At 35.3% G+C, this 25484-nt stretch overlaps 1 protein-coding gene across 1 annotated transcript; it reads left to right on the top strand.

Moving 5' to 3' along the window:
* LOC145691080 (uncharacterized) lies at positions 1-25252 on the top strand. The gene is made up of 2 exons (XM_081766747.1): positions 1-743; positions 21079-25252. The coding sequence occupies exons 1-2, from the start codon at positions 388-390 to the stop codon at positions 22595-22597; spliced, it is 1875 nt and encodes a 624-aa protein (XP_081622873.1). The 5' UTR covers positions 1-387; the 3' UTR covers positions 22598-25252.
* Positions 25253-25484: the final 232 nt, after the last annotated feature.

The following is a 25484-nucleotide window of genomic DNA, read 5'->3' as shown; positions in this document are numbered from 1 at the left end:
AGAAGAAGAAGACGAAGAAGAAACGTGTACAGATTCGTGTCAAGGTGTAGGAGATGCTAACACATCTCATCCTATACTGTACTTATCTAGTATATACTTTAAATCCTTTAATACTAATACGCTTTTGTTAATTTACTATACGCTTAATACACTCAATAACTGCCAAATTAGCTTTATTACAAAGTGCTTTAAACTGGCGAAGAAGAAGAACCAATTGTTTCATAAATCACTTATTCTGAATTTTATTAAAACCTGATCATATGTTTGATTGGAAGTATAAAGTTGCTTCTGTGAACGTTCTTGTAAATCATTTCATTAACACTGACTGCATAGAATATAAAGGAAGTATTAGAATAGTGTCAAATTCTTATAAAATTTGAAGTCATAATGGCTGGTGAGGCGCCTGTTAAGTTGGAATTGATGTACAAAGAAGAAATTGATTATGACTTACCTCAGGAAGATCCACTCGAAGGGAAAGGGTGGACATACGAACTGATCACTGACAACAAAGAACTAATATTATCTACAACGGAAGAAGATCAAACAATGGACATGGATAGTGCAAAGTATTCTTTGGATGTGGATGTTGATAGGGTGAAATCAACATTTGCAGTAAAAGAAGAATCTGCATTGAAAAGTAATATAGATACGTTAAAAGAAATAGTGGATCAAGAGTCTTGCACGTCGTACTCTAACGACTCCCAACAATTAACAAGAAGTTTAAATTCAGTTCGGCGAGAAAGGTAATGTTGAATTTTTCATATAGTAATTGGCTCAGGTTGGTAATACGGTTACGTGGGTTCGGAAAGTTTATAGGTTAAAAACAATACTTCACGAGCAATATTTAGGTATGGGAGATACCTCGCACATAAATTAATAACCTACAATTTGGAAACGGCATGGCACAGATAGACTAGTTGTAGGCTATACCAATTAATAGTAATAATAATAACACCGATACCATCCATATAAATCTTATATAGATCGTTTCTTAATGAAATTATGATTACTTCATTATTGATTACACATTTCTCATCAATCCTTGTATATGTTAATAGTATGGGCGCTCGACGATAGTATTTAATATATATAAAGGATTTTGTAAAATAAGAGATCGCGAGAATGAAATTTACCCCAAATTTTCCAAATTTAAACGTAACAGTTGTTATACTTGAACAACAATTATGGTCGTTTGTGATTTTACTCAGGATTTAGCTAGAATTATTCTAGTATCATTTTCCCCGAGAGACATTAACAAAATACAAGATGGAAGAGAATTCCGACGAACAGGGATGTTCAATAATTGTGCAACACACCAATGCTCATTTCATTGTGTAGAGGCCCATAACTGTACATTTCATACCGGTACCTATTTCCTTTTAAGGAAATCGACTGTATTTTTTCAGCAATCAGTTCTAGGGTACGTAACTTCCATTTCTACCTACAGGTTCACTCTAGGGGCTTATTGCGCGTACACGATATAAGAGTTATTGTATAATCAACACAAACCAACATGTGCTAGATAGCCGGTAAAAGAACATGATTGCTACGTAACAGGACAGAGCGCAGGATGGTCCGTCAAGATGCGAAGGGATGGGTCAGGGACGATAAGTATACACGTAAACGAGGATAGCGCAAGACACTGTATATAGCATAAACTTACATATCTTACGTGTTGAATGTATTAGTACGTTCCTAAATCTATTATTGGTAACATCCGGAAATGCTTTCATTGCTTGCATATTTGTGTTCTAAAGTAATACATTAAGAACCTAAATTTCTTAACTCTCAAACATTTTTCCAGTTCTGTGTCATGATTCAGTACGTTGAATTTTGATTCTTGATTTCGATTATAGAGGTTACTAGCTACTTTGTGTGCGAATCCGTGCGAAACATTCACACTATGGTATTATTTAAACTGCTATTACGAATTTGTTCTGTAAATTTTACAGTAAATCTCGACCAGTTAATGTTTCCCTATTGGTTGATCTTCCATACAAATTGACACCGTATAATTTGTATGCTTCAAAGTAATTTTTGCAAGACATCATAGTTTTGAAGAAACGGTCGGCTATATGTCACTATTTGGTTTACCTGAAGTGGGGAAAAATAAGTGCTAAAGACGATGTTAAAAATTTACTCTTTCTCTCTCTCCTATCATGTTAACAGGATGATACTCAGTTCGTCAGCAAGTTAAGATGCACGTAAGTTTAACTGCGTGGAGAAGAGTGCTATAGATGTTTAAGACACAAAAATATTAGGAAGAGTAGAGATGGGAAAACAATCATATAGGGCCGATATCAGTATCGAATCCACAGTCGTCAGGCGCAGTTGGTGTTGCTCATTGGAATTTATATTGCTCAATTTTTATAATAATAGTTATTATCATAATTATGATTAGGAATGGCAGGTGTACCGACATAGAAATGGAAATCGCAAGAATGTTGCCTTTGTTATTTATTCTCATCAGTTCTTTTTTTCACCATATTTTTTATAAGCATTCACTTTTCCCTAAGCCTAGTTTTAAAATACAAAGCAAAATACAAGTTTGTACAGTATTATAAAAATAATTTTTATCTGAACTTGTATAAAGTGAACTTATTATAAATCACTTAATGAACATAGCGTACAGGGAATATAACTGCAAAATATATATATTAATAATCATAAACTATTGTGTAATATAGGAAAATACATAGTTGTCCCACTGATGTATAAAAATATATATTTAGCAAATTTTAAACATTCACCACTTTGAAACTGAAAATGGCATCAGTAAAGCCAACAGTTTGGAAACACGTCTCAAATAAATAAAAAGTAGGAAATAGTTTCTGACTCATGTCCAGGCCCATTCACTCTTTAAAACCCTAAAAACCTTTAAGTCATTTCATTTGTCTTGCAAAATGGCATTGTAACTATTTCAGTTCGAGGTCTCTGTTCGGGCGGACATTTATTTGTAACCACCCGGGTGTCAAGTCGCTGTTTGGGCTTCTATTTATTTGTAACTAATTTAAGGTCCAGTCTCTGTTCGCGGTTCTGTCCTCCGTGGTCCTACCAATAAGTATTCTGTTGAGACCTGAACTTACCTGGATAGGACAATGAAAGACCTCTCCAAGAAGGGTTACAAATTGTTTCCAAATCAATCGTCGGTCTCAATGATGATATGAGCATTAGGCGCCGAGAGGTTCGGATGTCTCGTCCCGAAAACCTCACGGACGCTCTGATGGTCATCCAGACCACGACGCACACAAACATCATTAACACAAACAACGAAAACACACTGGATTAAATAAGACTATACTTATTTATTAGAATACTATTATGTAAAAAAAAATAGCGAAGAGGAATGAACACAACACTTAACACAGAGTATGTATAACAATTTTCATCACTAAAATCACACTTTGTCTTTTTAATGCACTGTAGCCCTTGATATATATGAGATTATAATTCCGATTTCACTGCAAATGCTTCTCTCACACCATTGACGCACTTGGGAGATTAGCACTGGGGGGAAAGTTTTCGGGACAATCCCAGGTAGGAATTCAGTTGCTGCGCCAAACAATCCTGAAGCGTAAAGACGAGTCGTCAGCAAATTAGAAACCAAAGTCTTCAAAGTGAAATGCTGATGTTGGAGGGCGCGTATATAGTTGACATGTACGCACAAGGTCTGCGGACCTGAGACTTCACTAGTTGGGGTCTAACCGTAAGGAAACGTCCTTCGCCGGCTAATAGCTTATGGCCCTTAACACAAAATCATACTTAATTCCCGGTGCAACGTGTGTGGTGGCTGCACACAATACCGGAGTCAAACTTTCTGAGCACCAAAGGTCAAGGTACGGGTTTCAGTGGTCGACTGAAGAGTGTTGGCAGTTCATTCCAAAAACCACTCAGTTAAATCACCTGTAGGCACATGCAAACAGAATACGGAAAATATTTTATGTTAATTTTAGTCAACTGCCCACAATGCACGAGACACTGCGATAACTCGGGCGTGAGAAAGCACAGAAAAGAAACTGCCAAAGCAACGTGACTGGCGTCACTCTGCTCACTTGAATACCTGTTCTGGTCTGGTCTGCTCTAATCTATTGCAATGTTTCATAAGCGATTAAAGAAAGCACTTAATTCAGTTCCAAATAACTGCATAATATATACTGCGCATATAATAAGTCAGGGAGAAACACTGAGAAGGTTCGTGGCTCACTGAAATTTTCTCAGCAAAAGCAGTTTTAAATATATATATGAGAAACGATGAAAGACTTCTTTGTCTAATTGTGTGGGAAAGAAGCAATTCCCACGGAAGAAAGAACTTATTTGCGTCGCAGAGCAAAGTATAAATCGGAAATAATAATCACTGTCTTTACGAAGTATACAGAGCGACCACAAAAGCCCCCCCAAAAAAAACAAACTTTATAACCTGTTGGCGGTTATAGCATAGCTTCAAATTGTAACCCGTATGGTTAAAACCAGAACGTTCGCCCTTAATAGATCAAAATTCAAAGCATGTTACCAATAAAACGATTGGGAATATTTTTACAGCTCATCCCTCATGTATTTTTACCCTTTCTTAGATTGTAGAAAATAATAACTAATTATGTCACTCATCGAGCACCGATAACGTGATTTAAAGCGAAACATTTCTACCTTAGTTCCTCAGAGCGCGTAATTGAGATGTCAAAATTTAGAATAGGTGAAAATAGAACAAATCGATAATTTAAGTTCCGGTTATCTACAGACATACTTGTATCCCTTATATTGTATCCTATAGCAACAAATAATTTGTTTCCCTCAGTTAATACAGATAAAATAATTGCAAATTACATCCTTTGCGTTGGGAGGCGGAAAATCGATCATTACCAACCACAAGTTGGATAATATTCTAAGAATACGGATTGGAAACATTTTCTTAACATGTTTCGAATTTTCATTTTTTAATTGCAACTATCCTACAACCAACTTTGCGGAGTGGATAATTTATTTATTTAATTTTATTAGTTAAGTGTTCAAAACGATAATCATGCCTGTTTTGTATGGCTGCGAATCATGGGCACTTATTCTAAGGGAAGAACATAAACTGAAAGTATTTGAAAACAAGGTCCTGACACGAATATTCGGACCCAGGAGGAACGGAAATGGGGAATGGCGGCAATTTCATAACGAGGAACTACATAATTTATACGGTTTACCCAACATTGTTAGGGTCGTCAAGTCTAGGAGGCTTAGGTGGGCAGGTCATGTAGCTAGAATGGAAGAAAGTAGAAACGCTTTCAAAGTCTTAACTGGTAGACCAATCGGAAAACGACCATTAGGAAGACCTAGGCGCAGATGGGAGGACAATATTAAGATGGATCTCACATAGATTGCAATATAAAGTAGAAACTGGATTCAGTTAGCTAAGGATAGAAGTCAGTGGAGAGCTTTTGTGAACGCGGCATTAAATCTCCGGGTTCCGTAGGCCATAGAGTTAGTTAGTTAGTTAGTTAGTTAAGTGTTACAAATCGGGAGTTTGTGCTTTCTAGAATTTAAAAATTTGTAAGAATATCCAAAGCTGCAAGCTACAAAGAAAGTTCCTTTTTGTTCTATTTCGAGCGCTTTCCGATTTCAACTTTCTTTTTTTTCTTTTTTTTGGGGGGGGGGTTTACTCTTAACGTATCGTACATATATGTATTTCATATCCTGTTATCCCTAGTAAAAGAGGAAGTAACTCGCATTTTTTTTTATAATGAAAAAAGTATCAACTTCTGTACTGACAAACAATGAAAAAATTCTCGATCGTTGCATGAAACTTGTTCCACACTTGGTAATCAGAACGACTCCTACTCTATTTCCTATTGCCGATTTTATAATTTGAGATCGTTTCATTCATTTTAGGCGAGGGAAATGAATTGAGATCTTATTTGAGAATTACAAGGAATGTAAGAATATCCCTAGTACAAATCATTAACAATTTCCCACTGTTCTATTTGAAACATGTTTCTTAGTGTAACAACTATTTCTGGTTATTTTTCTTGAAACTGCAGAGGATGTAATATGAGATGAAGTCTTTCTTACTAGGTGAGTGATTTTTTTTTAACTTTTTTTTTTAGATTTTAGGCAGACATGATAATGACATTAGATGCATGTCCAGCAGGATTTTGTATTTTTCATTTAAGAATAGCTTTAGAACAGAAGATAAAGAATAGTTTTATCATTACAAAATAAGTATGCAAAGTATCTTTTTTGACAAAATAGAATCCTAACACCTCTAAAAACTGTAACTCGTGTTGGTTTATTCTATGTGGCTTTCCTTTAAACTGAGATGGTCATTATGACTAAAAATCGATTTCTAAGCAAGAATAGTCTCGATTTATGTTGATGGGCAGCAGCATTTTCTCAGATAATATTTTCCTAGTACATTTGAGAAGAGTGTTTTATAAACGACATTTCTTTCTTGCATATAGAGCTCCTGTAGGCTGACATCACCCTTAATATTTAATTTGATTTGAAAGTGATGTGAAGTCAATTTTTATTGTGATGTATTAAGATGTACTCATAAAAAACCAGCGAAGCGTTATTTATTTATAAATTAGCCCTCTACAGTCCAGATTGAGAATATAATCTTCAATACGAAATTACTAAGTGCATCCCGCCTTTTTAGTACCATAGAAAAATATACCTTCTGAGCGGCATTTCGTTCTCTGATGCAGGTCTACATTAGGAAAGTACAATGATTGCTATGAATTCAAAGTTCTGTGAGTGAAAAGATGTAAACTGCTTTAAGAAAAACTATTGTCCCCTTTTATTTGATTTCTTGCACGGGTGGGGGGATATATTCGAAAATGCAAAAGCATGAGTGTACAAGGAACGAAGACGGACAAGAAGGTTATGGAGCCAATGGTTTATAGTTTACTTGTGTTTATAGTTTATAGTTTACTTTATCAGATTTTTCATATATTTCATGTTTCCGCTTTTTCTTCCTTTCTTTAATTTGCACTTTTTCTTGATTTTATACATTTTTTCACATTATTTTCGATATTATTACGCCAAAATATGAGCTCTCTGATATCTTGTCAGCACTGTCGTGCATTTGTAGCATTTACCATATTTCATACTGCCTTTTTGCACAAGTCTGCACTTTGTGCACGTGGAGGTGAAAACACTGAGCTATTCCATATAAAATCAGCAAGATGATAAATGAATCTTTAAAAACTACAGTTAAATTTTACAATTCTAATAGTATTACAAGTTTGCGAAAAAAGTGGAAAGCTAAATGTTTTGGGAGTCAGTTCTGAAACTACCGGGTGCGAAATTATTTATATTTTTTCAACATAATATCGCACGCTTGATATTTGTACGACTAGCGTTTGTAGGTGTCTCAAACCATATAGGATACTGGTTTGGGTTTCCTTTTTAAACTTATGCATCACCCATTACAAGAATTTCAATTATCAACCATAAATTTCTTAAATTTATACTATCGTTTCCTTTTAAGATTAAAGCCTGCATCCCCACCCGATCTTGGTTGATTTCTTACGGTTTTATCTACAGTACTTGTCTCATGTCTTTTCTCCTTTGTAATTGTGTCCCGGCGGGAGCTCATGTGGTTCGGATTCCACGTTAATCAGTAGGTGCACGTCTCATATAGCCTCGCTGCTGAGGCACGTTAAACTCAAAATCAACTCAACTCCTTTCTAATTGTCTATTTCCTTTCCCTTCCTTTTTTGGTTAGTCATAACTCAGTAGGTTACGGTTATGCATTTTAAATGTTGCATTGTCTCCGAAATTTAAACTCAATCCCTTTCTCCCTTGTTTTTTTTTATTTTTTACGTTATTTTTGGAATTTAAAAATTACTCTAAGGGCATATACCTTACAAATATAAAAATCCTAAAATACCTGAGAGTGAATCAAGATAACTACTTTCTCTTTTGGATGAAACCTACGTGATTAATTCCCATTAGTATCGTCTTAAATTGGATAGGAATGAGTGCGAGTTAAAATGGAAATTAAACAAGAAGATTCTGCTGACAATCAACAGGTATCATCTAATACTTTGTTCTTGGCTTTGTTTTCATTATTCCAAACATCATTTTGTTATGGTTTGATTTCTTTTCCATTTGATTTGTTGACACACAGAAAACAAACACATCTGGAATCACACTCATATATTATAACGATCATTTTAAAAAAGTTGCATTTACCTGTTCCAGGTTATTTATAGAAAAGTTAATTTTGTTTATAACAGATTCTTACGTCTTGGTTTATAAAGATTTATAATTTGTGCTAAAGTAACGTATTATTTTTTATATTGTTTTCGTTGTTTTTCTTTTCGACAGATTCTTCAGCTAAGACCTGAAATTAGTTTAATTTTATATTTTACCATCTTATGTTATCCCATGCCTCTGCATTATGTTTTTTTCTAATTTCAATAGTGTTCTCATTTCTACCATTGTCAGAATGAGAAGCCATGGGTCGAGGGACGTAGCCCTGAATTCATTAGCAGGGAGCACTACCTCTAACATAGGGATATTATTACTTATAAGTAATTTGTTTAACTGGCGGGAACAACAGTAGTATATAAAGTCCTACTACAAAAGTATCCTATTAGACCGATTAAACGCTTAAAATGTAAGTTCCAAAACCACATAAATATATTCCGTTACACTCCATAAAACATATACATCAAACAAAATGAGGACCGTGGAGTTCAAGGGGACTAACTGACTTTTGAACTAAATTTGTTTATGCCGAAGAAATGAGAGCTATTCCATAATACTGTTTCAGGTTTGGGAATTTGTCGAAACACAGGTACCGTTCTAAATCATCAAGATTGCTTAAGGCAATTTAGTAACTTTTATGTTTGAAAAGAAATGTTTAATGGAATATTTCTGACTAACGCCTACACATCCGGGGGAACAGTGCTACCAACGAGAAATGTGCAGCTATCGCATAAGAACGAAATTTTTAAACATGTTCAAACTTGGGCCTGAACTCGAAGTTAAATAGTTGAATATAATACAATCACAAATTATGAGTAGTCACATAGTAGATTACTTTATCTCTGTGGATTCAAACTTCAGAAGAACGATCACGCAGCACATCACTATCTTTGACACAAAAGCCGTTGCTTGTAGGGAGCGCAAGCCGTGGGCCGCTAGGTTGGTCCGACGCTGATTTCTTCCGGTGTTTGGTGTTCTATAGAGTGGCATGTTTAAACATATTCGATATTTAATGTTTTATTATTATAATTGAAGGAACCATGACCTGTATAAATTTCCATTGTTTCTTTGTTAATTTCTTTTTCCTTTCATAATTTTAACCTTTTCAGGACGGGCAATGATTTCAAGAAAATCGTAGACCTTTACTTTGGCGGCCCTAGCACCCCTCCTAATTCTTCCATGGGTATGAATTATACCTTGTTGGAAAGCTTATGAAACAAAAATTCTAGTAAGATAACCTTTGAGGCTACCGTACCCAACCCATAGAAGAAGAAGAAGAAGAAGAAAGAGAAAAAGAGAAAAAATATTTTTTTTGAAATTTGTGAGAGTCTGGCAACACTGTTTCTAGTCGTACGCTAGAAAAAATATTCTGACCTGTAGGCCAGACATCGATAATAATTATACCAAAAAATGAAGGGCAAAGGTACAATAGCTAGGTAAAAAAAAATTGGAAGATAGAATCTAGGTGAATCATCCTGTTCCTATTACACCCGAGAAATTTTCGTCTACCCTTACGTTGGCAGGCTTGGCGACGCCCCTAAATGTCACATAAACAAACCATGCCTCGTTGGAAACCTTATAGAACAGATATTTGAGCAAAGTAACTTTCGTGTCTCTCGGACCAAATTAGTAAAAGAAGAAGACGAAAATCATTTTTTTCCAAAAATACAATTCTTCAGATTTTGTCAGAATGTGGCAACACTGTTATATACCGTACGCAAGCAAAAAAAATCAGATTTACGCCAGACACTGGAGACAATGATACCAAAAATGAAGGGTTTAGATTCAATCAATGGAGGGAAAAGTTCTGAGCACTGAGCCTGCGTGAATCATCCTGTATTTTTTCGATAGATTGTGGTATACGCTAACATTGGCAAGTCTGGTGATGCCCCTAATTGTCACAAGCATATCAGCTATACCTCGTTGGAAACCTTATGAGACACCCATTTCAAAAGGGTAACTTTCTTGTCTCTCGGACCAAACTAGTAAAAGAAGGAGAAGACAAAATTCAAAATTTTTCCGAAAAAATCTATTTTTCCCAAATTTGTCCGACTATGGTAACACTGGTATTTGTCGTACGCAAGGAAAAAAATTTTTACATTTACGCCAGACATTGGGAACAATGATATTAAAAAATGAAGGGTTTAGGTAAAATAGGAATGGAGGAAAAAATTCGGAACTCCGAAACTACGTGAATCATCCTGTATTTTGTGCGAGAGATTGTGGTATACGTTTATATTGGCAGCTTGGCCACGCTCCTAATTGTCACAAACATATCAGCTATACCTCGTTGGAATCCGTATAACACACACATTCCAACAAGGCAAGTTTCGTGTCTCTTGGGCTAAATTAGTAAAAGAAGAAGAAGACGAAAATCAAAATTTAGGTTGGAAAATCCTTTCTTTTAAAATTTGTCGTACTATGGCAACGCTGTTATTTGTCGTACGCAAGAAAAAAATTCTCACCATTACGCCAAATATTGGGGACAATGATATAAAAAAAATGAATGGTGTAGGTGCAATAGAAATGGAGGAAAAAAATTGGAGCACCGAATCTGCGTTTATCATCCTGTTTTTGTTTCGATAGATTGTGGTATACGCTAATATCGGCAGGCTTGGCCATGCTCCTAATTGTCAAAAACATATCAGCTGTACCTCGTTGGAAAGCTGATGGAACAAACATTCCAACAAAGTAACTTTCGTTGTCTGTCGGGCCAAACTAGTAAAAGAAAAAGAAGACAAAAATGAAAATTTTGGGGAGAAAATCAAGTTTTTCGAAATTTGTCGGGCTATGGCAACACTGTTGTTTGTCGTATGCAAGAAAAATAATTCTCACATTTACCCCCGTTATTGTGAACAATTGTGCAAAAAATAAACCGTGTAAGTGCAGTAGGAATCCAGAAAAATCTTACTAAAGCAGGGAATAAACTGGCATTGGTTCAACTAACATCGTTCGTCGCAAGATCACTGCATTTCTTTCCTTTTGCTTCGGCAGGAAGATTTTTTCTTAAACTAAATAACTTGTCAAAGGAGGGAGTTGAAAGAAATGCATATTTACGACCCTTAAGTTCAACTGATAGCTACAGCTGACTTTGACCAGGCTAAAATTAGAACGGTGCGTTCTGAGGTGATAACTGTTTTCCTTTCGCTCTCTCTCTCTCTCTCTCTCTCTCTCTCTCTCTCTGTGTGTGTGTGTGTCTGTGTGTTCAATAAGTTATCTTTGTTGGAATGTCTGTTCTATAAGCTTTCCAACGAAGTATAGCTGATATGTTTTTGACAATTAGGAGCGTGGCCAAGTCTGCCAATGTTAGCTTATACCACAATCTCTCGAAAACATACAGCATGATTCACGTAGGGTTGGCGTTCCGAATTTTTTTCTTCACTCCTATTTCACCTAAATCCTTCATGTTTGTACATCGTTGTTTCCAATGTCTGGCGCAAATGTGAGAATTATTTTCCCTGCGTACGACAAATAACAGTGTTGCCATAGGCCGACAAATTTCGAAAAATTTTAATTTCCCCCCAAAATTTTGACTTTCGTCTTCTTCTTTTACTAGTTTGGCCCAAGACACACAAAAGTTACCTTGTTGGAATGTTTGTTCCACAAGCTTTCCAACGAGGTATAGCTGATATGCTTGTGACAATTAGGAACGTGGCCAAGCCTGCCGATATTAGCGTATACCACAATCTATCGAAAAAAATACAGGATGATTCACGTAGGTTCGAGGTTCCGAATTTTTTCTTCACTCCTATTGCACCTACACCATTCATTTTTTTATATCGTTGTTCCCAATGTCTGGCGTAAATGAGATTTTTTCCCTTGCGCACGAAAAATAACAGCGTTGCCATAGTCCGACAAATTTCGAAAAATTTGATTTTCCACCGAAAATTTTGACTTTTGTCTTTTTCTTCTTTTACTGGTTTGGCCCGATACACGCAAAAGTTACATTGTTGGAATGGCTGATCTATAAGGTTTTTAACGAGATATGGTTTGTGTGTGATAATTAGGAATGTCGCTAGGGCTGTCAACGTTAGAATACATTACAGTGGATATTGAATAATATACAGGATGTGTCACGTTGGTGTGGGGTTCTGAATTTCTTTTTCCATTTGTATTGAACCGATGGGTTTGACTTTTGTGTATCATTGTCCCAAATATCTGTCGTAAATGTGAGATTTTCTTTCTTGCGTACGATGAATAACAATGTTGGCAGAGTTCTTCAAATTTGAAATATATTTTTTGTCTTTATAGGAAAATATACAATAAGAAAAAGGGTAAATTCAATTCCCCTCCTATTCACCCCTCTCAAGCCCAAAAGTCATGGACTGGGTATGGCTAGTTAGTATGTTCATTTGTCTCTATGGATGCCATTTTTATCCTTGTAACTCCATCAGGGGGGTACCTCCCCCCAAATTCTGAAGGGAGAGAGGGAAAACTTTAAACACCCAACTTTGCCCCCTTCCCCCTTCAAGGCGGTACCCATTAAAAGGATTAAAAAGTTCCATCCTTTCTGAAGAGATACATACCAAAATCATATCTCTAGGTTAATTACGAGCTGAGCTAGAGAGGTTTGAATTGCTGGCTCAAGGGTTGAGCCGTTCATTCTGAAAAGGTTAATAGTCGGAATATATTATTCCAATTTGTTCTTTCTTTTTAAGTTTTATCATGTTATGTATTTTCTTATGATGATTCTATTTAACTAAATTACTAATCGAAATTTTTCCAATTACTTTTACAATGTTCGCCTATCTCTTCTCTTAAATCCAACTTTTTATCTCTTGTCCTATTCAGCTAACCGCTAAAGTTTAAGGAGGTTGACCTTCTAAGCAATAGTAGTTCCTTACTCAATTTGACTTGTATCATTATGTCTGATAGCTGGACACCGAACATGACAATACATGCATGCACCGCTACATTACATGCCAGAATATTTCTCCAATTGAAGCAAGAAAGAATGAGTATTTCGGCAACACTTAAATAACCACTAGATAAAAAGGATGTATTGCATTCACGTTTAATTCTGAGAAATGATAATTAATGCAAAGAAACTATATATAATAATATACATCATGTAGAGACAGAAAAACCATGGGCAGAACAACTAAATTTTAACACTTAAGCATAGACAGTCTGCATTTCCCTCCTATCCCACTATTTTTTTTTGTTTGTTTTTCCTTATGGAATAAACCTTTTTTATTAACAATAGCGAACCTAATTTACAATGCTAAATTCTCTGAGAAACAAATACTAATTCCAGGCTGGAAATCGAACTGAGAACGTTTGGAATGAGTCTCGCACGCTGTCCCCGTAGGTTCACAATCTAAGGCGTATGTATAAACAGCCATAAAACTCCACAATACCGTGGAGTAGACCCCGGTTTCATTTGGAGTTTGAATTTTATTTACGTTCTTTTTATATCTATGGGTTAACGTCTGGCGTCAGAAGAAAGCGTTTGATCATTAGATCAAGATCAAGCAAAAGTTAATCCACAATCTTCAGATCGTACTGTTGCACCTTCATATATGTAGGACTAATCGAGGATTTGCTGTGAGAAATGACGTTTTGGCGCGCAGTTCTGCACATGTCATGGACCGAAAGAAAAAAGAATGAACAAAGACTAAAGGAAGTCGATGAAGGACGACAGATGATGAAAATAGTAGGAAAAAAGAAGAAACGGTATGCAGGGCCATCTTATTCGGCATCCCTACTGGATCACCATGCTGATAGAAGTAAAGACAATGGGTATAACATGAAGAGGAAGACCAAAAATACAATACGTAGTCAGTTACGAGGAGGAGACTTTATCAAGGTATGAAACTGATCTCCCAAGGGAGAGAAAATGTTCAAATTTTCCATGTTGCCCACCAACTTATACTTGGGGTGAAGAGGAAGGAATCGGAAATTTAAAGAGTGATTTCTTAAGTTTGCAAAATTCGCACTAGTTCTTCAAGGATTATTAGAAATGTCATTTCATAAATCTGAGAAGCCAGTCTCATCTCTTGAAAGAGGTGTTTTCACCAATAATCCATGTGTGAGTCATCTAGTTCCTTTGTTAGGTAATATACGTGCAGTGTTAATAAACTTCGAAATTGCTATTTGCAAACTCTCACATGAGAACGTCGGTACGGTGTCGTGTTATCCTATGAAAGAACCATCGTTCAAATATCGGCTGCTACAAGTTACTTTTTACTCTCAATTTTTTTTTTTTTTTTCATTTCTTGTACATTATCTTAAATTTTGTTGACCAGTGGTTAATGGAAGCTAGGTTTGTTCAAATATCTTCACAACTCTGTTTCTTTTGACTGCGTGCATTTTTTCCTGTTGCCGTAATGTGGTTTTTAATGGGTTATACCGTGTATAGTTCGGAGAATCTTACGTACTAATTTACGACATCTTGATTTAGTTTCGCCTTTTGCACAGTAATAACAATGGACAAACCAATACTTGCATGGTTGACTCGGTGGTCAGATGGTTAACTCTGGGATGAATAGTTGCGGGTTCAAGTCGGCAGGTGAAATATTTTTATTTCTAAATATGTTTCTGTATCTTCACATATATTACTAATATTTGTTTTCTTGCATTTCTTGTATGTTTCTTGGGAATTTGTTCATCGATAAGGGTAAGTTATATTAGGTTTCGTTATACAGCTTTACACTTTCGTATATTTTGTTCAAAATGGATTTTTATATGCTCGCATTTATCAATAATTATTTATTTGTTTCAATGTTTGTGGTCATGATTTGGGCGCTGGTTAGATAGGGCTATGTTTGCAGAAAATATTGAACGATGCCATGCCCTTTTTGTTTACACAGCAATGCGTTATTTTTCCTTTATTCAGAAAATTACTTCGAGTGTGTGTTATGCAGCAAAACATTTTACTCACTGTTGGTGCCGGTGTTATCAGTTTTCTAGACGTACACGCTCTGTTCAATCACGTATTTGGCCACTTATTATGTATTAGCACCTGTTTCAAAAATGACCTATGGATTATTATCCTGATAAAAATTGAAAGCGTGATAATAAAATTGTATTTGCTTTATTTGAACACGCGCAAATTTTTACACTACATTTTTGAACGGGCATACCATAACTCGTTTCGTCTGGCTCAGTATCACGACTATTTTTTTTAACCATATACATAATTGTCAATTGTATGCTCTTTTTCATAAAGTAAATGAATACAAACGCAGGCTTTTGGACTAAAACTATGCCGTGTGTAAGTGACGGCAGTCTTCTAGAACGGATTTGCGCGTGCGTCCGTCTCCGAACAGGTATCAGAGCAAAATGGTTTTAAAAAATATTGAGAAACTTTTCTTGCAATTGGTTCAACTTCCATAGAATAGGTTCCGTCATTTTATTTCTCTTTTCAAACACGAATTGGTCCAAACTAACTAATTCCAATTTCAGCGTTTATTGGTATAGAACGAATATTGTAATATAACGAGAAGTATTTGTTTCCAAACGATTCAGCCTTTTAACACAATTTTCACGACTATCCAATGTACTTTACCGAAAACGAAGATAGTTTAAATTTACTATTCCGTCCAGTTTCGAAAGTGGTTTCCATATAGAATAAACGGTAAATGCTGTCATGGTGCTGTTTCTTATAGACATTTCAACGTTCCTCGAATATATTTAATTTCGCCCGTTAACCCTCAATTCAAACAGAAATTTCTTCAGACCAGCCATTAGTTTGAGACTTAACGAACGAAACCATTAAACGAAACGGTAACCGGTAACGAGAAGTGATTGTTTGCAAATGATCCTGTGTCTATACACAACACATAATGACTCTCTACAACGCTATGCTAAAACAGCCAGTTTATCAAATTCTCTTTTACTAATACCGCTTTTATCGTTTTTTGCCATGGAATGAAAACGGTAGCAGGAAAGGAAAAACGTCTTGCTGCATAGAATTCAGCGTCTCAAAAAAACATACCGCTACTTTCTTGGATATTACTAGTATTTCTGGTTTTAAAATTTATTTCCATAGAAAGAACACTGTAAACGCTATCTGGAAGCGACTTTTTGCATTGGACGAAGCATCTCAATTATACGTTCCATCTTCTGCGTTGAAATATTATTAAAACCAAACGTGGTTAGTACTAGCCACTTCCGGTTTGAAAGTCTTTGCCAGAAAACGGAAACATGACAAGAAGACGTCTTTCAACACAATTGAGTGTCAAACATAACATGACTCTTGGGAACGCTCTACCAAAACTGGAAGTGGCTCAAATTTAATATTAATTAAGTTTTTGATACTTATTTCGATATGGATATCGCGGTAAGAGTTATTGCGTTGCGTGTTTACAATCAGCTGACTTCTAAGATAAGGTTCCACATTTTCTACTAACCTCTTATCAAAGCTGAGCGATTGAAATTAACCATTTGTGGTAATATTTTCCATCATGGTACGGAAACGGTTAAGACAGTAACAATCTGTTTGTACAACCGATTCAAGGTTTGGAGTGGAGATATCACAACCCACAGAATTTTACCAACATCAGAAGTTGTTGAAACTTTCTAAACAGGTAATTTCAATACTGATATCTGTAAAGTAAAGGCTATAAGAGATATCGAAATACGGTTCCGTACAATCGATTCTGCTCCTCAACAATAGGTTCGTCTCTGTTAACCGTCTGTTCTAACCGTAAGCATTTAAAATTAGCCATTTCCGCTTTCAACATTCATCCCTACAGAACGGAAAAGGTAACAGGTTGCGAAAGGCAGATTTCAGCAAACAATTCAGTGTTGATATTGAACGTATTGTGATTACCCACAGAGCTCTACCAGAAACGAACATCGTTCAAGTTTAGTATTAATCCGGTTTTGAATATATTTTTCAACTTTTAGTGCCACAGAACAAAAAAGTAGCATAGAACCAGAATCAGTTATTACTCCGTTGAAAGTCAATTCAAACTGGAAGTAGTTAGAATAAACCATTTCTTGTTTCAATGTCCATCGTCACAAAACGAACACCGTGAAATAGTGAGAAGCGTTTTGTGCAAACGTTTTAGCATCTAACACGTTTTAACATATCTCTACTATTCACAGCAATATATCAAAACCGCAAATGTTTGAAACTTACTATTACCTCCGATATCAGTACTGATGTCCGTCAAGCGAAAATGGTAAGATGTATTGAGATATGGTTTTGTAGAATCGTGTCAGCTTGCCTGAAAACGATCTATATTCTCGTCCAAGGTCTATTCAAACCGGAAGTGGTTAAAAATTATCCGTCTCCGGTTTCAACATTTGTCGCTAAAACGAAAATTGTAATAGGTATCGAGTAGCTTTATTTTAAATATGATTGGTACTCCTGTTATCTCATTATCATAAAGAAAAACTGAATAAGATGTCAAGAAATTCTTCTGCGATCGGATAGGCGTCCCAAAGATACGTTCTACCTCGGTCTTTAAGTTTCTGTTCAAATTGGAAGTGCTTCAAATTAACGATTTTTTCAATGTTTATCTCTATAAAAGTAAAAGAGTAGCGGATGGCAATTAATAGTTTTGTGAGATGGATCGTGCGGACTGATTCTATCTTCGATTTTGTAACTATGAAAACCGATTGTTACAGATGTACTACGTCAAGTTTGAGTATTGAACTCGCATACTTTTGGAAGTCTTAGTTTCAGACTGTGAAACCACGTTCACTTGTTAACTTGGATATGTGTAACATCTTTACTACACCCCACCAGATTGATACTGTTAGTCATACTTAAAAATGTGTAGATATGGAACAGATATTTGATAGAAGTTATGTGAGTGGTTAAACAAAAGTATGTCGCCCTCACAGTTTGGGCTTTACTGCCATTAATTTAAGCCTTTATCCTGATTTGTAATATTATCCTAGTCCAAAGTAATACTGTTACTTTGTTCGTCTTTCGTCATGCTTTATCCACGACAAATTTTTACCATTCTGACATTTATTTTGTTATTTCATACATTCCGCTAACACCGTATCACTTGTTAATAAAATCAAATATTAAACAATTTTTTAACGTTTTGAACTTCATCATGGTAGTTTTCTTTGTGTAAACAAAATTTTTCTGTGAGATTTCTAAACACTTCCTTATTTCCTTATTTCCATTTGTATGGAATATTTTCCCCGCTTTGGTATATAATGATATATACCTTAGTGCACGAATAATTATGTCAATATAGTTTCGCCCATTCTTTACTTGATATCTGTGTCCCCAAAGTTTACAAGTTTGTAAATTTCTAAGGGTTAATACCAGTAATATTACGGTGTAAGAGAAATTTGTTTTAAATGTATAATAATTTATGTTATTTTTGGTTGGTACTGTAATGAAGGGAATTAATTTATTTGTTTGAATAGGCCTAACACGAAGCTACTTTTATACTTGCAATTGGTCACCAAGGGGATAATATCTGTTGATCTGTTTTACAAAATGTTATCTAAATTGTGAACAATTCTGAAGAAATACTAAATTGAGACAATTATGATTTTCTCTTCTATCTCGTCTTCAATTAAACTTAATTGTCACATTCCAGGGTATCCATTTATATCCCTTTTCACCTGGACCTTTTTTTTTAATTCAAAAAAAGAAATTAAGAAAAAGAAAACTTTTTCCTAATCTAGTATGATCTACTTATCCTCATAAATATGATGTTTTTTCTTTAAACTAGTAGCTTTCGGGAAAATTAACTTCCACAATTGTGCATGTTCGGCCAATACTGCATATATTGGAGATTCCACCTACCTTTAGAATTGTGTAGGTCAGGTCTGAAAAGGTTAAATATGGTAATTAGCACTCAGGAAAAAGATTGCCAATTTTGAATAACTTACTTAGCGTGAGATGTACGAAAAGAAAGCTTATGTCGCTATATGTATAATTAACATTTACAGTAATATAACATCACATTTTTACACAAATAATGAAATCGATATATCTACGATAGGCGGATCACGTCACTTGTGTCAGTAATACGCATGAGAACTGTAAAATTCTTGTGAAAGGTTGGTATATCAAAATCGATAATATAATATTATACAATACGAGACTTTAAAAATCAGTGATCCAAGTTGGCATGGTTTAGTGCAGAATGATATCCAGTTGAGAAGTTAAATTTGTGAGCTGTGGGATTTCTGGTTTGTTTAATCAATGGGTGAATGAGTTTCGTATATTCCTGAATGTGTACTACAGTATAAGGTGAAGTATATATTTTATTTTCTTGATCTTTTAATATTTCTGCTCAAAGTACACAGTTAAAATTACTATAAAATCTTCAAATGAAGGTCACGTCTGTTCCCAGTAATTAATCATTCGACTTTCATTAATAATTTCGCGAACGTGTGCTCAGTACGTTTTACAGCCTTCTAACCAGCGAATTACAAACCTGATCACCATGGTGCCACTTCTGCAATAAAATGTACAGAAAACCATTGCTTAACTGCACCTTTGAAATTTCACAGATTATTCAATAATTACAACCGGGGGCAAGTTTATGCTGATTGTCGCTGGTTCATGATTTGTGTAAGATCTCGATCTTAACTCTTACATTAGTGAGATGTGAACTTGTTCCAGGAAGCAACTTTGCAAATGAAATGAACTTTGACTGAGATGATATAAATCATATGTATACTTTGTTTTTAACGCGTTTGCGTTAGTGATCTTGGCAAAATATTTTCTTAAAACTCTATTTTATATGCGAATTATTATTATTATTATTATTATTATTATTATTATTATTATTATTATTATTATTATTATTATTATTATTATTATTTGTAGTTTTTACGTTGTGAGGGATTATAAATTTCCACTGTTCATGACAACATTAGGCACACAGTATTATGTAATTTATATTCCGTCAAGTTTATGTAAGGTATATTACTATAACGCCATTAAAACAACGTAGAAATACTTAATGTTGTGACACGGGAATTAAACAGGTAATATTAATCTGAATCACTAAGGAGGAGACGCTGATTCTTCGATTTCTTTTTTTTTTTTTCGCAACAAGTAGAATGCTCCTTATAGGTGAAGAAGCACGTCCGGAAAGGATAAAGGCGTTATTTGAAACAGAAATGATGAAAATATTTTTTTTCCCTGCAAATAATTTTTAAATCGTGTACTACAAGCTTTTTTGCTGTTTTTGATGTGGCACGTGCGGCATCTAAAGAAGTCTATAAATTGATTTGCAGTTACATGGGTTTACAGGTAAATTTAACAACATCCATTCAAAAAGTAGTTTTCTTAAAATTTCTTCTATGCTTGCAAAATTGCGATCACTTAAATTCATCAGACATTGTGTAATAGGTGTGACGGAATTGCTAATGCTTGTCCATATTACATTACCGTTGATTTCTAAAATCATAGTATCGTAGAAATAAATATTACAAGAAACTGACAGCTCAACACATCTCAAATATATTTATTTTATTAAGCGGGCCTAAATGTGTACCAGATGTAACCATGTAGCTATAAGTCAACAACCGCAAAGATTGTAGTACCTATAAAAATTTACTATATCAAAATATCAGATTATATTAAAAACACACATAGAGATTGAAGATATATAAATATTTTAGTGAGAACGAATTTCTTATTTCGCTTATAATAATATGTTTATTCCACGTAGCACAAATATGTATGTTGGTAGGTACTTGAGTTAATTAACTCTGATATGGTATATTTAAAGGAATGCAAAATTTGATATAGTAAAGCATATATTGAGAATGGAGAGATATGGAAAGTCCTTGATAGTTCTCGGTTCCATATTTCTACATGATTCCATGTAATAGAACAAATATATACGTAATCCTATCATGAAATATAATGAATGATTTTAGATCTTCGTTGTTACTTAGTAAGTACCTTAATTCTCATTTCACGGTTTATTGACTTTGTTACAGACGAGATAACGTACTTGCTCTTCACGAGGATACGAATACGTTTCTAACTTTGTCAAGTCATAACTTAATACATAAAGGTACAACATTCCAGAGAAGCGAAGTGTGTGGAAAGGGATTCAGTGAACGTTCTCGTTTGGCAAAACATGTGTTAATCCACACAGGGTTAAATCCTCACATTTGCCAAGAGTGTGGAAGGGGATTTAGTAATCGTTCAAAGTTGGGTAGACACATGTTAATTCACACAGGGGAGAGACCTCACAGTTGCCCAGGATGTGGAAAGGGATTCAATGTTCGTTCAAATTTGAATAGACACATGTTACTCCACACAGGGTTATATCCTTACATTTGCCAAGAGTGTGGAAAGGGATTCAATGTTCGTTCAAATTTGTCTGCTCACATGTTAATACACACAGGAGGAAAACCTCACGAATGCGAACAGTGTGGTAAGAGATTTAGTGTACGTTCAAAAATGACTAATCACATGTTAGTCCACACAGGGGAGAAGCCTCACAAATGCCAACAGTGTGGTAAGAGATTTAGTGTACGTTCAAGTTTGACTCAACACATGTTAATCCACACAGGGGAGAAACCTCATACTTGCCCAGAATGTGGAAAGGGATTCAGGGTTCGTTCTACTTTGTCTGCTCACATGTTAATCCACACAGGGGAGAAGCCTCACGAATGCCAACAGTGTGGCAAGAAATTTAGTGTACGTTCAAGTTTGACTAAACACATGTTAATCCACACAGGGGAGAAACCTCATACTTGCCCAGAATGTGGAAAGGGATTCAATGTTCGTTCAAATTTGTCTGCTCACATGTTAAGACACACAGGAGGAAAACCTCACGAATGCGAACAGTGTGGTAAGAGATTTAGTGTACGTTCAAAAATGACTAATCACATGTTAGTCCACACAGGGGAGAAGCCTCACAAATGCCAACAGTGTGGTAAGAGATTTAGTGTACGTTCAAGTTTGACTAAACACATGTTAATCCACACAGGGGAGAAACCTCATACTTGCCCAGAATGTGGAAAGGGATTCAGGGTTCGTTCTATTTTGTCTGCTCACATGTTAATCCACACAGGGGAGAAGCCTCACGAATGCCAACAGTGTGGCAAGAAATTTAGTGTACGTTCAAGTTTGACTAAACACATGTTAATCCACACAGGGGAGAAACCTCACCCTTGCCAAGAGTGCGGAAAGAGATTTAGAGATCGATCAACTTTGCGTGCACACATGTTAAACCACAAAGGGGAGACTTGCCCAGAATGTGGAAAGGTATTCATTAGTTCAGATTTGAATAGACACATGTTAGTCCACAGAAGGGAGAAATCTCATACTTGCCCAGAATGTGGTAAGGGATTCACTGTTCGTTCAAATTTGGCTACGCATATGTTAATACACACAAGAGAGAATATCAGATATGCCGGCAGTGTGGAAAAGGATTTAATGATCGTCCACATTCCATTACTTATATTTTACTCAGCCGAAAAAACTCATATACGCAAGACTATGTAAGGAATTTAGCGAACGTTCATATTTGTGCAAACACGTTAATCAACAAAGGAAAAAAGCTCACACTTTCAAAAAGTATGAAAAGGGGTTTCGGGAAACTTTCACCTGCACCCGTAAGAAACTTTACAATGAGGAAAGTTATTTACTGCACATTAAAGTTTGTTTTAAAAACTGAAAACCCACGCATGCCAAGAATGTTTAAACGATTCAGTGTACGTTCATGTTTTGCTACTCACATGTTCATCCACAGACGAGAAAAATTTCGCACAGGCAAGGATTGCGTGAATGGATTTAATCGTCCAAGTAGGGTTCCGCACAGAAAAACCTCCTATATGCCAGGCGTGTGGATGAGAATTTAGACATCGTTCACATTTGCTAAAAACGTTAATCCATTCAGTCGAAAAATCTAACACAAGCGAAGAGTGGGAATGTGTATAACAAGGAGTTCAATTCCGGAGACATTTAATTCCATACAGAGAAAGGAAAGTGTCCAAAGCGTTTACCTAAAGTCTATATTTTCTTAGTCTAAAAAAGTTGTAACACACGTGAAACGATTTACTGAAAAATTATATTTGTACATGAAAGGATATAGTTAGATTATACACGTGATAACAAATATTAGGTGTGTACCCTGATTATATCTTTTGAAACATCATATTTGTGACGTGTGTATCCTGACTAAGTTCGAAACAGCATATCTGTCGAAACTGCTACAAAATTTGTTCAATATAACGCTGTTAAAGACAAATATTAAAGGTGACAAGTTTCTACTTGCCAACAGTGTGGAAGGATAATTTCTCGAAGTTCCCAATCTAAGAGACGGTAATGTAATACAGTAATAATAATAATAATAATAATAACGATCGCAATATTATTAAAATATCGTAAGTGATAACAAGAAATGTTGACAACAACTGGCAAAAGTTTATCAACTAAAACGACATCATAGTGTAGCTGGAAAATGAAGTTATTCTAAGAGTGTATACACTATTTCGTTCTATAGTTTAGAAGGCCTGTGGAACAAAGGACGTTAAACTCTTGAATGCCTAGGTCGTACTATATGAAAAAAATGTTACGTGTTTGCGTGGAGAGAATTCGGAAACAAAATTCTGAGTTTAGCGTTCCGGAATGAGTTTGCCACCATTGAATTTATACAGATATTTGAGATCACTGATTTTATGACGAGTGTTACAAAGTTGTATATTTATTGTTCGAAATAGTTCGCGTTTTGTCTTGCACGTGTACGAGACTCTCTAAAGCGTACTATTGCAAGGAATAAGTAAGGAATTGAGTTAATCCGTGATAGGTCTGTAGGAACTACTATTGTGCAGATAGACGAGCTTGTCTTGTAGGAAGTTGCTAAAAATTAAATGTTCCGTATTTTTCTTCAACTGTACACAAGTCCAGTAAGACTCATTGAATGCTTGGTGAAATTTTATGTTCTGTGAAAGTTAGTTTTGTGTCCAAAGAAACTCCGAAATCCTTAACATTATTGATTCTCGGGACAGGCAAACTATTAATATGGTATGAAGTAAATACAATATATTTCTTTACGGAAACTGTTATGGATTTACTCTTATTAGAATGAACTTTTAGGGACCAGGTGTTACAAAAGGAGGAATTATTATCAATTTCTCTTTGAAATATATCGGAGACTTCTCTTCGGTACACTCATCTGAAGATTTCGCAGTCTCCTGTTAATAAGAAGATTCTGCTAATATTTGAGTTGACCAACTAGTGGAATCGTTCAGGTACAATATGAATAAGAATGCTCCAAATACGCTTCTATGTGATACTGCAGATGTTACAAGTAGGGGGTTACAAATCGATAACGACTCTCTTGGTGAGACCTTGTAAGTAGCTATTCAACAAAGATAAGTCTGGCCCATGAACACAGAATCTATTGAAGATTTTCTAAGTTATATAAGTTTGGTGAATGGAACCGAAGGCACATGATAAATCGAAATAGGTGGCGTGAAGTTGTGCATTGTTGGAAACACTATCCACACCGTAATTAAGCATGTTAAGGTTAGTGAGGAAAGAGAGACATGAAACTATGTTGGGATGTGTTAGTATAGGTAGAGGTGAATTTGAAATGTCTTTGATAATTTTCTCGCAGATGATTGATATATTTGAACTGAGCGTGATATTCCTTTAGGATGGCACACGATTGTTCAGTCAAGATTTATAAATGGAAGAGACGCGGGCTTTTTTCCAAGAACAGGGAAAACGGCTTTCCTAAAGCATCTATTAAAAATGAGCGAAAGTGGAAAAGAAATAATAGATGTGGTCGAGCGACCACATTATCAACATTGTCTACAGCCGGTTAAAATTTGTATTATCTATCTATCTACCTATAATCTTTGACAATGTCTATTGCAACAAATGTTAGGAAGTGACAATATATATATATTGAATATTTTTTAATACTAAACGCTAACTATCTGTTTCCAACCCTGCTTTGTACCAATATTCTGGCTCGTAGAAGGAAACAACGAAGTGTAGAAACGTGTTCTGATCAGCGTTGCCAATGTGTGTGTAATTGCACAAAATGTGTGCAATTCTGGCCTTTTTCTGCATTTTTTGTGTAATTCCAATCTCTGTGCATTTTGTGTGTAATTTGGCACAATTAAAAATTTTGATCATTGATGATTTTTACGAAGTTCCTTTCATTCAATTATTCATTATTTCCACCATTTTGTTTTAAATTGCCTACTGAAAACTACGAGCTCCAACGCATAACTCCAGGCCAGCGCAATAAAACCACAGATAAAATAACAAGTTATTTGTTATTATTGTTAATCTCTTGTTATTTTCTCTACAGTATGATAAAACCTATCTTGCTTCCTTGGTACCTCACTTCTTGTTTCTCAGGCAGGTGTCATGACAT

Source organism: Thermobia domestica, chromosome 7 (genome assembly GCF_964235325.1).
Source record: "Thermobia domestica chromosome 7, izTheDome1.hap1.1, whole genome shotgun sequence".
In the NCBI taxonomy this organism is placed as follows: Eukaryota; Metazoa; Arthropoda; class Insecta; order Zygentoma; family Lepismatidae; genus Thermobia; species Thermobia domestica.
This window is presented reverse-complemented; position numbering and strand designations above follow the sequence as displayed.